The sequence below is a fragment of the Talpa occidentalis genome, unplaced genomic scaffold (assembly GCF_014898055.3).
Source record: "Talpa occidentalis isolate TD23 unplaced genomic scaffold, MPIMG_talOcc4v2.1 talOcc4.14, whole genome shotgun sequence".
NCBI classification, from domain to species: Eukaryota; Metazoa; Chordata; class Mammalia; order Eulipotyphla; family Talpidae; genus Talpa; species Talpa occidentalis.
Genome location: NW_023601433.1, coordinates 48689852 through 48706934, shown reverse-complemented (window position 1 = coordinate 48706934; position 17083 = coordinate 48689852). Strand labels below are relative to the sequence as shown.

At 34.0% G+C, this 17083-nt stretch overlaps 1 protein-coding gene across 1 annotated transcript in view; it reads right to left on the bottom strand.

Annotated features, from left to right (window-relative positions):
• The window catches only part of ITGB1 (integrin subunit beta 1), a 45129-nt gene that overhangs the window by 9582 nt on the left and 18464 nt on the right, over window positions 1-17083 (bottom strand). The window contains exons 3-12 of the mRNA XM_037510465.2: window positions 13196-13281; window positions 10746-10968; window positions 8105-8275; window positions 7125-7363; window positions 5494-5649; window positions 4199-4294; window positions 3794-3883; window positions 2216-2356; window positions 1866-2065; window positions 165-403 (exon numbers count right to left, since the gene is read on the bottom strand). Coding sequence (XP_037366362.1) covers window positions 165-403; window positions 1866-2065; window positions 2216-2356; window positions 3794-3883; window positions 4199-4294; window positions 5494-5649; window positions 7125-7363; window positions 8105-8275; window positions 10746-10968; window positions 13196-13281 — 1641 coding nt within the window. The remainder of the gene's footprint in view (window positions 1-164; window positions 404-1865; window positions 2066-2215; window positions 2357-3793; window positions 3884-4198; window positions 4295-5493; window positions 5650-7124; window positions 7364-8104; window positions 8276-10745; window positions 10969-13195; window positions 13282-17083) is intronic.

The following is a 17083-nucleotide window of genomic DNA, read 5'->3' as shown; positions in this document are numbered from 1 at the left end:
TGATTTAAAGTAAACATAAATAATGTGGAAGCAAGAGCATCTAAGGCATGAACTAACCCTCTATACTGCCCTAATTTTCTATTTATTCAACAAACACTATCTTAGCTTTTTTATGGTATTAGATGGGATCATATTTTATAACCATTTTCAGGCCCCTTACTTACCTCCACATATTAAGCCATTGGATCTATCACAGTTGAAATTATCACATTCGCAAAATTTGCCAGAATAAATTTCATTTGTATTATCTCTCTTCCTACAAACACATTGTCCACAGACACACTCTCCATTGTTGCTACATATTTCTGAACTGTTTTCTTTCCTGCAGTAAGCATCCATATCTTCACTGTTAACTTCATCTGTGCTACATTCACAATGTCTACCAACACGTCCCTCATTGCACCTAAAGAAAGAGTCCAAAATTTCAATCATATAAAGTAAAAATAATTTTAACTAATTCATACTGTGAGAAAGGGAAAAAAAGACTAGAAAAGGAAATAATACTGTAGGCAGTACTTTAAACTACAATTATATTAAAGAAAAATGTTCATGCCACACATGTCATACAGAGATACAAAAGCAAGCACAGGCAATCCACACACCAAAGTTTACATGGAATGTATGCAAGGGGCTAGGAACAAAATCCTTCCTCAGCAATGTAATCATTTTGATCAAAATAAAAATAAAATCCAGCAATAAAGAGGTGAAAAAAACTCAGAAACACAGTATAAACTTATTTTTACAGATTATATGTTTTCAAATGGCATGCTATTACATTTGTTGTTGTAAGTGAAGAATGAGCTATGAAATGTAAAGCAACAGTTAAATAGTTAATCTACAAGGACAATTTGCATACCCCAAAAAGATCATGGAAGTTGAAGAAAAATACTAAGATCATTTGAAAACAGTGAATTTATCAAGCCAAATAAGTAACATACTATTTAAAAATAAATTTATCCTATGAGAAGACTTTTCAGACACATTGTGTATTTTTAGACTACCTAATGCTTTCAGACACTGGATACGTTAGTTCTATATCTGGTAAGTGTATAAAGAAGGCAAAACATTTTCAAGATTATCTTTTTGGTTCAGTATAAATGCACATGACTCAGTCATGATATATACAGCATGAAAGAAAAATGTTACATTTTAACTATTATCATTTAGAATAGACAGTTAATAACTAATGGTAAAATACATTTTATTTGTATCATGACTAAAAAAAAATCTTCAAAGTATAGATATTTGGAATTGACATTTGCATCAAAATATTCTCGCCTCCTCCTAGTCTTTAAAGAGAGCTCTATTCAGCATATATTCAATTTTAATTTTTAATTTAATGGTAACCAATGTGTGAAAATAGAAAATTTTTAGGCGTAGTAAGTTTGATTAGTGGTAAATTCTATATTTTGAAAATACTGCTTTCTTTTCAATTTTACAAATATTTAAAAAAAAATGCAATGTAGGAAGGAGTATCTTTGTACAAGGTAAATATCCTTTATTGCTTCTTAAGTCCATTTCCTATAAAATAATCACCAGAGTAAGTTTGTTATGTTTTGCCAAAATATTTTTCTATAAAAACATTTTATATTAGCTTTTCAGATTAGAAAATTTCATATTGAGAGAAACACCCAAACACTACCTTAACAGTTTGTTAAATATATGCCTTAGATGTCTATAAAAGCTTGTAAAAATACATTAAAGAGCAGTTTTCTTAAGAAAAAAGGGCAAGAACTATAAATATCACATCCAAAATCATCAAATTTATCTTATGATGAGTAACAGCTATTGGAATAAATAATTTATTGTTCTGAATGTCCCAAAACATTGCCTGCAAACACATTTTGAAACAACTTCCAGCTTACCTACAAGCTCCACACTCAAATGTTCCATTTCCTTCATGACACTTTGGACTGCTAGGGATGCCTTCACTTTGGCATTCACATGTACAGATGAACTGGAGAATAATCTCTACTTCTTCAGTGAAGCCCAGAGGCTTAATTTTAATTGTTTCAGAATGTTTATTTGGACATTTATTGGAAGTTATGCTAATTTCAAATTGAACCTTGAAAGAAAAACAAATTAACAACTAAGCAATTAGATCTAATGAAAATATTTCAAAGAGCTATTCATTTATCATTTCTCAAATTAAACTAGATTGCTTACAAACAAAAGATTTTTTTTTTTTCCTTCAAAAAATGTTTCTACAACATACCTCATCTCCAATGGAAATATTGGAGCATTTTCTTCCATTTTCCCCTGTTCCATTCACACCATTCTTGCAGTAAGATTTATAATTTATTGTTACTCCCTCTGGCAATTTACTGTTTTCCAAAATGACTTCTGAGGAAAGGGACTAAAACAAAGACTAATTATAGAAAAGAAAGGCAACAGTGCTACATAAAGTAAGTTGAATGCATAAAACCCATAGATAAAATGAACTTTTAAAAAAACAAATTTAAATAAAACATCTGAAGGCAAATCCTATTAACTTTTCAAAAAACACAAAACTCAGAACTCACAGAAACAAGCTCTAACATACTAAAGGATCACTTCCTCAAAATATGTTGATTGAAAAGTAAGAGAATTTGTGTTTTATTATTTAGTAAAAACATTAATGATCACATTGTACAGAAGCCTAACATGCCGAGTCCTGAGAACTCAGAACATTGTCTTTCCCCAATGGCAATACGGCTCTCTCTATCCTGGTCGTAGCACTTCTTGCTAAGGTAAAATGATCCACTGGAGTCTGGGAATAAATTTGCTTAGGAGTCACTGTAGCCCTGCCCACCCATCCCCCTCAAACCCCCACCAAAAAGCCAACAAAACAAAACCCTAAGTAGGAGGTATTCTTCAAACCAGTGCTCTTTTAGAATTCAGACTTCTCAGGACAAATGGAGAAGGCTAAAGTGACAAGCTATCTCTTATTCATACCCCAACATGAATGGGAGTTAAGGAAACACTAAGATACTGTTAGATGAAGAACACAGGAGAAAAGGAGAATCTTGAAAATCTTTTATAAAAACCTTTTTTCTGTGAGTCAAAATTTTCAAAAACATTTTGGGAACTCTGGTATGAGATAAAAAATACCCAAAATTCAACGTGTGACTGGGTTGTGTGTTAAGGTATCAAAATGGTTACCTTAATCCTACAGATGCTTTTAGATTATTTAAAATGATTATTAAACTGGTGCTTAATGAGTATCATTAAAGGTACTCTGAATTAATTTCTATACAGAGAAAAGTAACTTCCTTTTGATTTCAATTCAACATCTGTGTGTGTGGGGGGGTGTGTGTGGTGGTAGGCCTTATAAATTTTTTAAAAGTCATACATATGTATATATTTCCTAGCTCATGTACATTTGAGTGAGTGTGTACCTCTTAAGAATATAAACAACATCTTCTAAATATATGACTAGAGAAGAACTGGCAAAAAAGCTTTTCCAGCACCATTCATCACAACAGATGAATCTATAACAAAAAGATTGAGGGACTCCTAAGTCTAAATGTAAGCTATGTTTCACACTTGCTTTCCAACAAAGAGACCTACTGTTTAAAGATAAACAAATTTAGAAATTTTCCCATTTCTTTATCATATATTTGATTTGTTTGGGCTTTGCAAATAATTATGCTTTTCTAAGAGAATATATAGCTTTTCCTCCAAATACATAAAATGTAAATTCTAATGTGTCCTCTGGGTTTGCTAAATTTTATGTGAGGGGAATTTTACTTTTGTAGCTAAATATTCTCAGCAGGGTACTGTTCAAAACAGATATTACTTGAAATGTACTCACATTGTAGGCATCAATGATCAACTGAATTACATTGCTGGAATTTGCAGATAATGTTCCTACTGCTGACTTGGGAATCAAATTTTTCAGTTCCTGCAATTGAAAGATAAAACATGTAAAACACAGAATAGTATTCATTCAACCCATTACCACTTATTGAGCCTACACTACTCATTTTAAAATACCAGTTCCCTATAAAATTTGTAAATAAAGTAAGGGGTCTTATTCTGGAAAACAAACAAAAAAATCTAGTTTTATATATAAAATTAAAAATTAATATGAACTGCTTTTGTGAAGTCTGTCTAGATGACATTTTATCATATTTCAATTCAGACATAAGAGTTTGCCTCTCTATGACTAAACAAATAGGGCATATAAATTAATTCTTTTTATTTCACGTATATTTACCTTGTAAACAGGCTGAAATTCTTCAGTAACTGCAAAAATTGTCTGAATGTTATTTTCACTTAGTTTCTGGACAAGGTGAGCAATAGAAGGATAATCCTAGGAAATTAAGTAATAAAACTTAGTAGGTAATGACATACAGTCTATTCCAGCTTTTCAGTACTGAGAATAATTTACTTATTTATCTGTTATGTAAGACTGCTTGAAGTATCACAAATAATTGATGAAATGGGTTTTTAATCCTATCCTCTTTATCTTAGTATCTGTATAAAAATGTTAAAAGGTTTCAAAAACAAAGAGCATATATATATTGTCAGATCAATGAAATTAAAGAATTCCAGGGGCCTCCCAGGTGGTGCAGCAGTTGAGCACTAGGCTGCAAACCTGCCCACAGCCTCTGCAGTGCCAGTTCGATCCCCGGCCAGCCAGTGAGGGTCCCACATGGCACGCAGACCTCTCCTGCCACGCCCGCTGCTCCCCTCAGCAGTGTATTTCGTCAGTCTGCCTGTTCTGCTACCCGTTCTTGCTCTGGTGAATTCTGTCACCGCGCTTCTACTGTACCCAGTGCTTGTATAAATAAATAAATCTTAAAAAAAAAAAAAAAAAGAATTCCCATAATTAAAGTTGTAGTATATATCATTTAAAAAAAGACCAAGATTCATCAAGGTTTAGATTTCTTCTAGAACTTGAATAATTTGCCAATCTTTATTTTCAGTAGCAGCAGGATGCCTGTTTTTAAAAATCAGATTGTGAGAAATACAAGGCTATTACATAAATATATTCGGGAATAATATGAAAGAGGGGAGAGGCTAGAAGCAAAGAGTGGAGGGAGCCCAATTTGGCAGAGGGGTGCTGGTACCTCTATGGGGCATGTGGTGTCACAACAGACACTGGAATGTGTATGCACCTGTACTCCTAAAACATAAGTGTTGTAAACCAATCTTACCTTAATTAAAAAAAAAAAATTGAATGTAAAACTAAATGAGAAACTGCACCCCACCTCCCAAAAAGAAGTATCAAATCTGCTACCAAATGATAAATTCAAGTGAGGAGCCACAGCTCTGAGTTAAGGTAAGAAGTGCCTCAGCAGCTCTCTATGCTATCAGGAGGCCTTGTCTAAATGGAAAGAAGCAAGCACAAAGCCACATCTTCAGAAACAGTCATATTAGCTTTCCTACATATTAAGTTGGGGCTCACACTTACCAAACCAAAAATCCAAACCCTGAAAAACCAACAAGTCAGTTATGCATAATTTTTAACTATAAATTAAGTCAGTATGTAAGGAATTAAGCACTCACATAATAATGGCTCATTGTGTATACATCATTTTCCAGGTGGCACTGCCCATCATTTGGTAAAACAATGCCACCAAGTTTCCCATCTCCAGCAAAGTGAAACCCAGCATCCGTGGAAAATACCAGCAGACGTGTAACATTCCTCCAGCCAATCAATGACTTAAAAAGAAAAGAATTTCAATTTTAAAATACTGCTAACAATAATTCAACATATTTTAATTTTACATAGGCTACCACTGCACATTTAACCTAATGATGTATCTTTTCTATATCATTTCTCTTTACAATGTATTGCTGATAAAGGTGTAGAGCCCACTGCACAAAAGCTCCTCCACCCCATTGTAAAACTGTATTTTGTTTGGTTATCCATTTGTGTCAGTCTGTTTTCACAAACTGTATCATTTAAAATCAGCCTCTCTCCCCCTCTGGGGCAGGGTTCACATCTGGTTTTGCTCCTCATCCTCTCTACAGCAGTTGAACTCAGTGTTTCGTATACAGAGGTTGCTTAATGAATACTGGCTGAATAAATAAAAATGCTTTATAAAGGAAACAGACTTATTGTGGTCATCATTTTGCATTGCTTATGAAGGTAAATTATCATGTCCTACCCTGAAACTAACATAATGCTATATGTAAATTACACTTCAATAAAAGATAAAGACCTTAGCCCATCCTTTATGCTTCAACCTAATGCTGCTCTCCTGGGCCAATCCATCCTTTCATCCATGCTCTATTTTCCTTCTATAACACATACATCTCCTTTATCAGCCCTCCATCCCTCCATATTAGACTTTCCCATTTTAATTATAGGAAAAATTACCTTCAAAGATTTGCTCTGCTTTAATTCCATCCATTCTAACTCATCAGTATCATTCATTTGCTCATGTGTTTTATCCTCTAACTTAATGAACGAAAAGTTCAAAATAGTAAAACCCTCTTCTCTCTATGGTAATTTTGCAGTTAAATTTGTCTAAATATATATATCCATTTATATACTAATATTGTGAATTCCTTGAAGGCAGGAATTAAATTTATTAATGCTGTGAATCTAAGTGAAACATCAGTCTCTTTTGAATCTCAAGAAGTAGGTAGAAAAGTCATTCGTAGAAAGCATGACAGACAGAAAAGCAGTAGTGGTCATGGGTCCATGGCTTGTTTTAACCCCACAGGTCAAGAAATACTAAGAGACAGCCCAGAGAATTTTCTCTCCTCCATGAGTTAACAGAATAACAAAGGGCTGGAAGGAAAAGAGGTAATCAGACTATGTACACCTCACAATACTTTCTAATTTCAGCTTCAATTTTTCCATGAAACGGTCATCTCATTATTCTCAGATGGTAAATGGGTCATAAAATTCTGAACAGTGGTCCAAGGAGATGAGCTTGCTACTACTAAAAATTTTGCAAATAAAATTACTAATATATGGCTTTGCAAAACACATGTTTTTACACAGCTTGCAAACAAGACTTTTATAAAAGCACCTTCCTTTTCCATTACAAAGACACAGGGAAAAGACATTTTTAAGAGATAATGGTAAAAGAAAACTGATAAAGGAAAATGGAATCTGAGACACCATTCTACTTTTAATGCTAAAAAGGAAATAATGTTCCTTTGTAGGAAATGAATGTACTTACTCCACAAACTGCAACTTGCATGATTGCATCAAAGCCACCTTCTGGAGAATCCAAATTGCCAGATATGCGCTGTTTACCAACAAGTTCATTAAATACTTCCCCTTTATCAGTAAGGCTAAGCACATTTTTGTAGCTAAATGGGCTGGTGCAGTTCTGTTCACTTGTGCAAGGGTTCCTGAGCTTAGCTGGTGTTGTACTAATGTAAGGCATCACAGTTTTCTCCACGAATGAGCCAAAGCCTGCAAAGATAAAATGCATATAGTCAATGGAGGGATGGAGGGAAAACCTGCGCTAAGAAAAAAATCAAGTATGTTACCACATGGAAATCAATGCTTTTCTTTAATAAGAACTAACAAGGTTTTAAAAAGGAAGTTTGAAAAGGTGGTCATTTGATCACTGTAATATGAAAAATCCAGGTCTAAAGTGAGATTCGGTTGTACACACAGGTGTAATATTAACCCTTTGCACTCCGCTGTCCCCTCTCAGGGGACAGCATATCACTCGGATGTCCCCTCTCAGGGGACATTGCAATTTATTAGTGATTACGGGGAATTGAGGTTATTTCAACGCAACTTTTTGAGACATGCATGTTTCCCTGAAGTTTTATCTTGAAATGGGACAAGAAATTAAATCAAAATATCGTAAAATGGTTCAGAGTGCAAAGGGTTAACAATGAAACAATCTGAGTACTCAGTAGGTTTATAAAACAAAGCAACAAATGAGTAATATTCTATGAAAGTAAGTATGCACTTCATTATCTATGTAATATAATCTCTGTCAAATAACATGGTCCCATAGAGTAATAGAAGAACAAGGCGGCAGATCATTAGATATGTGACAGAGGTAGGTACTTAAGACAACCATTAATTTCCTCTCAGAAAGAAAAGAATAAAACCTGGCCTATTTATCTCACAAGTATATAGGGAGGAACAAAACTCTCAAGACTTATACAAAAGTTTTAATTTTCTCAATATTCCTACCAATTCGGAAGTCTGAAGTAATCCTCCTCATTTCATTCATCAGATCTGTTCCAAGACTTTTTACATTCTCCAAATCATCTTTCATAGAGTAAGACAGGTCCATCAGGTAGTAGAGATCTATGGGATAGTCTTCAGCTCTCTTGAATTTTAAGGTAAATGTCTGTGGCTCCCCTAATTAAAGAGATTAGAAAATGAAATTTCCTTGCCAGCTATCAAAAGCAAATAAGAAAATCCAACTGGATTTATAACACTATAAAATGAAATTATTGCTATAATCTTTACAAACACCTAGAAATTCCACAGGAAAGTCAATGGATGTATACCCAATTTTATTCAGTAATTAAAATGGTAAGTCCAGAGGATATAAGATGCAAAAGACAGTATCTCCAATCCACAGTGGGAAAGACAAATAGTAATTTATAACTATGACACAAGCAAACAAATAGAATATATAGAGTGGGGTGAATAAAGGAGGGCACATCATAGGGCACCCCTGATTTTTTAGAGACTGAAGTTGTAAGATTGTGTTCTCTGTTAAATGAGATGTCACTACAGCAGGTCCTCAAATAATATCATTTCTATGTCATTTCATTCTAACATTCATGAGTAATTCCTGGCCAATGTTGAACAAAATAATGTTATCTGAGGACTTAGTTTTGTTACATGTTGTTTTGCTCAAAGTCAGTTTTCAAGAACTTATAAGTTACATTAAGTGAGGACTCAATATATGTGCAAATCAATAATATAATCCGATTTTTACTTTAAGAAAAATCTGGCAAAAATTTTAACATGAATTACAGATACAAAGATACTTGTTCAGAAACCACAGCAAAAATCCGTGAGGAGGATGGTGACAATCTAAACAATGAGGAAGAAGAAGGATATAAGAAGTGTTACAGGGCTTCCTCTGGTGGCGCAAGTTGAGCGCTGGGCTGCAAAGCTGCCCACAGCCTCTGCAGCGCTGGTTTGATCCCCGGCCGTGGGGCGAGGGTCCCACATGGTGCGCAGACCTCTCCTGCCGCCCGCTGCTCCCCTCAGCAGTATACTCTGTCAATCTGACTGCTCTGCTCTCCCCTCTGGCTCTGGTGAATTCTCTCACCCTCCCGCGTTTCTGACTGTACCCAGTGCTTGTATAAATAAATAAATAAATAAATCTTTTTTTTTTTTTTTTTTAAAGGCTTTAAACAAAAAAGAAGTGTTGCATATAAATCACTTAGGAACTACAGGAGAGTTGGGTGAAAAATCTCTAAATTCTAACTTGTATATTTTTGCTATATATATTTCTGGAATTCAATTGGATAAATAGGTTTGGAGGTTAAGATAAAAGTCTGTATTAGGGCCTCCCTGGTGGTGCAGAGGGTTGGGACGCAACCTATGAGGCTGTCTGCAGCCACTGCAGCACGAGTTCTATCCCTGGCCAGGAAGCAACCCACATGGCGCAGCAGACTCTCCTGACTCACCCGCTGCTCCCCTCAGCGGTGTATTTCCATCAATCTGCCTCTTCTGTGCCCCACTCTGTCTTTGGGAATTCTCTTACCCCCCACACCTCTGGCCTGTACCCCAATTCTTATATGCATAAACAGATAAGTTTAAAAAAAAAAGCCTGTATTAAATCATACAAATAGTTTTAATGCCATGAAAGAAATCAACAATTAAATGGACTATAAAGAAAGAGGAAGATAAAAAGACACCAAAAGGAGGTTGGAAAGCAATCTTAAATAATAAGAAAAACTAGGAGTGATATCATGGAAGAGAGTTCAAAGGCATCACTTGGCACAGAAATGTTGAAAGAAACCACAAATAGGCCCTACATAGGAGCGCTAGGCTTGGGAGTTCCAAGTGGTGGTAGAGATTTGTCAGAATGGGTTTAACAGCAGAGATATCACTGAAACAGATAGAAGAGTGGATGAGGGGGAAGTCATGACTGCCACAAACACTCCTCCGAAAGGGGCGGAAACTGGAAAGAACAGAAACGGCCTTTTTTCCTTTTTAAAAACAAAACTGCCAGATTTTTACAAAAATCTTACTATCTTAATACTAAACAAATACTAAGAAAAAAATAGTTGAAAAGGTTGTATTTATAAGGATGTACACTTGTTTTTAAAACCTGTTAGATCTGGGCCTCCCTGGTGGCACAGGCGGTTGAACACAGTGCTGTGAAGCTGTCCACAGCCTCTGCAGTGCCAGTTCGATCCCCACTGGCCATGGAGATACCCACATGGCAAACAGACCTCTCCTGTCTCGCCCACTGCTCCCCTCAGCAGTGTATTTCGTCAGTCTGCCTGTTCTGTTTCCGACTCTGTCTCTGGTGAATCCTCTTCACCCTCCTGCGATTCTGGCCTGTACCCTGGTTCTTGTATAAATAAAAAATCTTTAAAAAAAAAACCAAAAACCTATTAAATCTAATACTTTCAAATCCTGTAACAGACTTTACTTTTTTGGAAATTAGGCAAACATTATTCTTTCATGTATATGTGTCTTTGTTGTATCTGCAAAAAATTTCTAAAATTTAACGCATTCTACATTTCTATTTGAGTGCAGGTCCAGAAAATGACCCTCAACAGAAACTGGTAAGAAGTTTATATGGAGCCGTCAAAAAGCTCAAGTAGGAACAAAAGTATTCATAATTGGATTTCTATACCTGATCGTAACTGCAAAACCAATTGCTGTGGTTGTATCTGAGTGATATCTTCTGGCTGGAGTTTCTCCGCTGTTCCTTTACTACGGTTAGTTACGACTTTATTTTTCGTTATATCTTTAGAACCTCTGGGATTTTCTATGTCATCTGGGTGGCAACCCTTCTTTTTTAAGGCTTCTAAATCATCACATCGTGCAGAAGTAGGCATTCCTTCTTGTAAAAATGTCTAAATGACATAAAATATATGTAAGTAAAATGTATAATGGTCATACCCGCTAGATAAATGTAATTGCAATGTGTGATTAAATTGCAAAAAAAATCAAACATACCCAACAAACTTCATTTCATATTTTTAAACAAAATCCTCCTCTCAAATTCTAAGTGCCCATTTAAAAACAAAAATAATTTCCTAGCAACAAAATACCTTTATTATTAATATACTATTAGTAACTTGTTATACGTCAGTGATACTTAGGATTGACCTAAGTGTAATTGTCCCACATTCAAAGTCAGAGTATCTGATCAAGATATTTTTTAAGTGAAATCACTTATTCACCAGGTTGGTAGTCACTAATAATGTATATAGCCAAATATCAGTTTTTTTCTTTCTAACTTTTTCCTTAGAGAAGTCTTCACAAAGTTATATTATGTAGCGTTCTCCCTCACAATGTTTTTAATAGCTCAATGTTTAGGGAACACATATTAGCCTAAAATCAACTCAATCTTGTTATTTTTAAAAAGGAGAGCAAGAAATATAACACCGATTTAGTAAATACTCTAGGAGGTTTGAAAATTTTTCAAGTATTGGCTATTATTGTAACGAAGTCTTTAAAACTTATTTTAAATAATAAAATAAGTGATTATATGATAAGAGTCATTATTTTATTTTCAAAGGATAAATTTTTTTAAAAATGAAATAAAAAAGGTACAAATGATATGTAAATTGTATTTGTGACTTGGGGTATAATTCCCAGTAGTTATGTAACTTCAAAATACGTTAGATCTCTAACAATTAGATGGAAATAAAATTTTTCTCAAATGAATGAGAAAGTACTTTAGTGAAAGCAAAACTAACAACACTATAGTCAAGATATAGGTAAAGATTCTGAGTAAGTTTTTCAAGATATGTGATAGTAGGGAAATAAAACAATGATTTTAGTTTACATACACATACATGTGTATGTCATTTTAAAATGTGTACCTATAACTAAATCGATTAATTACTTAAGCAGAATATTTCACATATATCCCTAAAATTTTCACATTTAGTTAGCCAAAAATCATCTTTTCTTTTAATCTGGACATTGGGAAAATGAGGGAATGCCTTTTAATTGGGGTGACTTTATGTTCAGCTTTATATGGCATTTATTGTCTACCAATTTAGTGGTGAGTGAGCCTTCAGTGATTTAGGATTGACCTAAGTATAACTGTCCCACATTCAAAGTCCGAGTATCTAATCAAGATTTTTTTTAAGTGAAATCACTTAGTAGTTACTAGTTACTTAGAACCTTCCAAGTGAAATTGCTTTATTTAAATTCGATCAAATCTAATTCATGTAACAACACAGATAAAGCAGGGTTTTGTTAAGCTCACTTTCTCAGCAGGAAAACCAAAGATTTTCCGGTAAGTAAGCCTGTTCTGAGATGAACTCACAGCACTCCCTATTCCCTCCATTGTCACCAATGCAAGTCCAGAATACCATTTCTAGAATGGGAAGTGTCGTGAGAAAAATTAAACAACAAACACTCTCATTTGTCTTTCATGTGGTTAAATGATATGAAATTTCTGATATTTAACCAATTATGCTTACAAAACAGTCACTTGAAATACGGCTTCACATGGCTGAGTAAAAACATAAACCTTTGCTTTCTGATATTATTTACTCTGTGAATAAATTCTCTATCTTCAAATTTATTCATCTTTTCCTCCTGTTCCAGCATTCATTAATTAGGCTGTTCATTCATTCATTCCTCAACATTTAGTAAGCTTTAAGAAGGTACTATGTTAAGTAACATATAGAGATGACAAAGTGAAAAATAGTTGAACCCTAACCTAAGCAGGCTTCATTAGAAAAAAAAAAACCAATTCTGTACTGGTTTAATTCAAATATAACTAGAAAATTCAAAGGAAATAGTTTGACAATTATTAATGACATTAAGTTAACATTATAATGAATTTTTTATCATTAAGTCTTTGAACTTTGGTATGCATTTGTGACTTACAGGTTTATAGCAATTCTTAATTTCCACTACTCATATTTCAAGTACTCAAGAGACACAGGTGCCTAAACTGTCTTGAATATCAAGCTCTAGTCAATCACAAGTACTGTAGAGTTAACACTCATTCAATAAAAATAAATTTAAGTAAAAATTCATCTCCAGCACTTCCATGGATACGTATTAGGCAACACTAAATGTTTAGGGAATAAATGGAAAGGATCTGAGCAATCTTACTGAATTTGTACACCATCCACAATTTGGTCCTGCTTGTATACATTCTCCACATGATTTAGCATTTGCTTTCAAACATCTATTTTCATCTGTCAAAAAAAAAAAAAAAAATAGACCACTTTACTTGAAATTAAAAAAAAAAAGAGAAACCAAAATGACAATGACAATGCAACTATCTGAATGTTAAATATGAACACTATGAACCTAGTCACCCAGCTGATCCATCCCTACCCCCAAGAAACCCAAAGATACATAATTTTGGATCATTCATATTAGCACAAAGCCATAAAAAGACAGTTACCTTGCTTGTCTTCTGTAGCAAAGACTAAGTAACATAATCTATACATTTATCCTTTTTCTTAAAGGCATAGTTTCAGGATCTACCTATCTATTAATGTCAGTTTTGTTACAACTTGGCAAAAGATTATTTTCATTTAACTCATACTATCCTATCCATAACCTGCTCCCTGACCCAACATCTTCAGCATCTTTCAGATGGTTTTGAGTATTTTAAATTTTTGCAAAATTTATATTCACCTAGTCCACAAGCCAATGATTTTTCAGGTTGTGTTTAAAGAATGTTTTACATTTTTTCAATTCCATCTAAGTATTGGCATGTTTTTCATGTGATAAGCACTACTATGTACTATCTCCAATGTATCTTTTCTAAATGAAAACCTAACACATGCTCATTATAGAAACTTGGAAAACACATGAAAACAAACGATAAACTAAAGATCACTAATTATACATTAGTAGGAGATAATTTTGCATATTTCTTTCCAGTAATTTTTCTAGGCAGAGAGATCAAAAAATAGGAGAAAGCCTAGAGACATCATTTATATGAAAGTGAGGCTATACTTCAATTATAATACAATTTTTTATACTGCTTTTCATATTTTATTGTAAATGTTTCATTAAAAATTCTTTAAAAATATGGCATTTAATGATTATATATGATAAGATACTCTAATGTTGGAGAAATTTTTTTTTTTTAGTATTATATATTTTTTTACTTCATTGTTTATTTTTATACAATGTTTGATTTCTCCTCTCAGGTATAGTCCCTGTAAAATTCCCACCACCAATTAACCTGTGAACCATCACCATAGTCCCTTGTGCTCTTTCTATCCCTCTCCCTCCCTGACCCCTGCAGAATGTCACTGATTTATAGTTGCCTGTTAGTTTTGCTTTTTTATTTATTTACTTTTTCCTGCTCCTGTAAGTGGTTCCTCTATATTCCTTCTATAAGTGAAACCATCGAAATTTTTCTTTTTCCTTCTGCCTTATATCCATGTTGCTGCAAATGGCATGAGTTTATCTTTTTTGATTGCTGAATAGCATTACATTGTGTATATATAGACCACATTTTCTTGATCCAGTAATCCATTTTTGGGCATTTAGGTTGTTTCCATATCTTACCTATTGTAAATACTGCTGCAATAAACACAGGGGTGCAGGTATCCTTTTGAATTAATGTTTTTGTGTTCTTTGGGTAGATTCCCAGGAGTGGAATTGCCGGGTCATATGGTAGCTCAATTTTTAGTAATTTAAGGAACCCCACACAGCTTCCCATAGTGGATGGACCAGTTTGCATTTCCACCAGCAGTGTGGGAGAATCCCTTTTTCTAATGTTGGAGAAATTTAGATTGTTCAGTTACATGTGTGCATCATTCACATATGCTTGTTCAAATATACATGTAAACTCTCAAAACGCATATATGGATGATGAGACTTTTTTCAACTCTACAATGTTGCAAAAGCAATCTGCAGAAATCCCAGTATACTTTCAACTGTGTAAGCTAAAGGTAAGAACTCATATACCTATTCCATTTATCATTTTCAGTAGTTTCAATAAATTACATGATATTCAATAGTATTATAAAATAGATTTTGAATTAGATGATTTTTGCCTAATTGTAGGCTGAGGTAAGTGTTCTGTGTATGTTTAAGGTAGGTAAAGCTAAGCTATGATGTTTGGTAGGTGGTATCAAATCATTTTCAACTTACATTATTTTCAACTTATGAGGTTTTTCATAATCTGAGGAAGGCTTACATGTTTATAAATGCATATACATGCATCTACTCTAAAGACCATTTTTATATGGGAAAGTGTCTTTATTACAAATTCAAATAAAATATTGAGATGAATAGTAACATTTTTAAGACTCCAAAATACTAATTTCTATCCACAATATTCCAAAGTATATACCCATAAGCAGTATACTATTATTTTATCATACCTTCAACAATACTAAGTACATTTTCATTATAAAATGTTTTAATCATTTAAAAGTTTTATATTAGAATATCAATTCTATTGTTAGGGATTTAAAATATCCTATCTTTTCATGTTTTTGCTAACCATTTTTTTTCACATTTTTTTATTGCGTCTTGTAAATTTTTCTACTGTCACGTTCATCTGTTGCTACTGAAGCTCCACATTAATGAAAGTAACCTTTGCTTAGTTTCTCATTTTTTACCATTGTGTCTACTGAGGTAACACTGATGTTTAACACTATTTATGTTTCAGGAGTACTGGTTCACCAATCTACAAATTTATGTTCTCTCACCAAACCCACCAGCAAAATACCAATCATCTTCTAAATAGTGCAACAGAGGCGAGGGTGTGGAGAAAAAGGAACTCTCCTGCACTGTTGGTGGGAGTGCAAACTGATCCAACCACTATGGAGAGCTGTGTGGAGATTTCTGGACCTACTAAACATAGAGCTTCCATATGATCCAGCAATTCCACTCCTAGGGATTTACCCAAAGGACACAGAAACATCAATTCCAAAGAACACCTGCACCCCTATGTTTATAGCAGCACTGTTTACAATAGCTAAGCTTTGGAAACAACCCAAATGCCCAAAAATAGATGACTGGATCAAGAAGATGTGGTACATATACACCATGGAATATTACTCAGCATTCAAAAAAGATAAACACATGCAATTTGCAGCAACATGGATGGCGCTGGAAGGGATCATGCTCAGCGAAATAAGCCAAAAAGAAAAAGAAAAATACCGGATGGTCTCACTCATAGCAGGAATCTAGAAAACTTAAATAAGGGACCAGGAAAATGAATAACTATAAGAAAGTGAAAATCAAAATCAACAAAAAACTATGAACCAGAGACACTTTTTGGGGGCGGGGGGGGGGTGGGAGGGGAGGGATTGGGGTCAGAATGGGGGGGCTGCAATTGTATGGGGAATATAAAAATAAAAATTATTATTTAAAAAAAAAAATAATAAAAACTTTAAAAATAAATAAATAAATAAATAAATAGTCCAACAGAGCCAACTCCCTCCTTTGCTGTAACCCGCTTGTTCAAGTAGACCCAGTTCTAGAGTCAGATTTCAAGGACTTGTTTTGTCTTTGTTTTATCTGTTCCTTTGCATTTTTCTTTATACATGATAAGTGAAATCATCAGGTATTTGTCTCCTGATTTGCTTAGCATAGTCCCCTACATTTTGAGCCATGTTGTTGCAAATGGCAAAACTTTACCTTTTTATAGTTCTGTTGTATTCCACTGTGTGTATGTGTGTGTGTATACACCTCTTATTGATCCACTTATCTATCATTGAACACTTAGGTTATTTTCATACCTTGGCTTTTGTTAATAGTGCTGCAATATATACAGGAATGCACATATACCTTCAATTTAGTAGTTTTGTATTCAGTGAATACATACCTAAGTGTATAAATACCTAAGTGTGAAATTGCTGGATCAAATGGTAGACCTATTTTTAATGTTTTGAGATAACTCCATACTGTTTTTCATAGAGTCTGGACTAGTCTACATTTTCCACCAACAGAGCACAGTAGTTCCTTTTTTCTCCATATACTCACCAGAACTGAAGGTTCTGGTCTTATTTATATACGTCATTC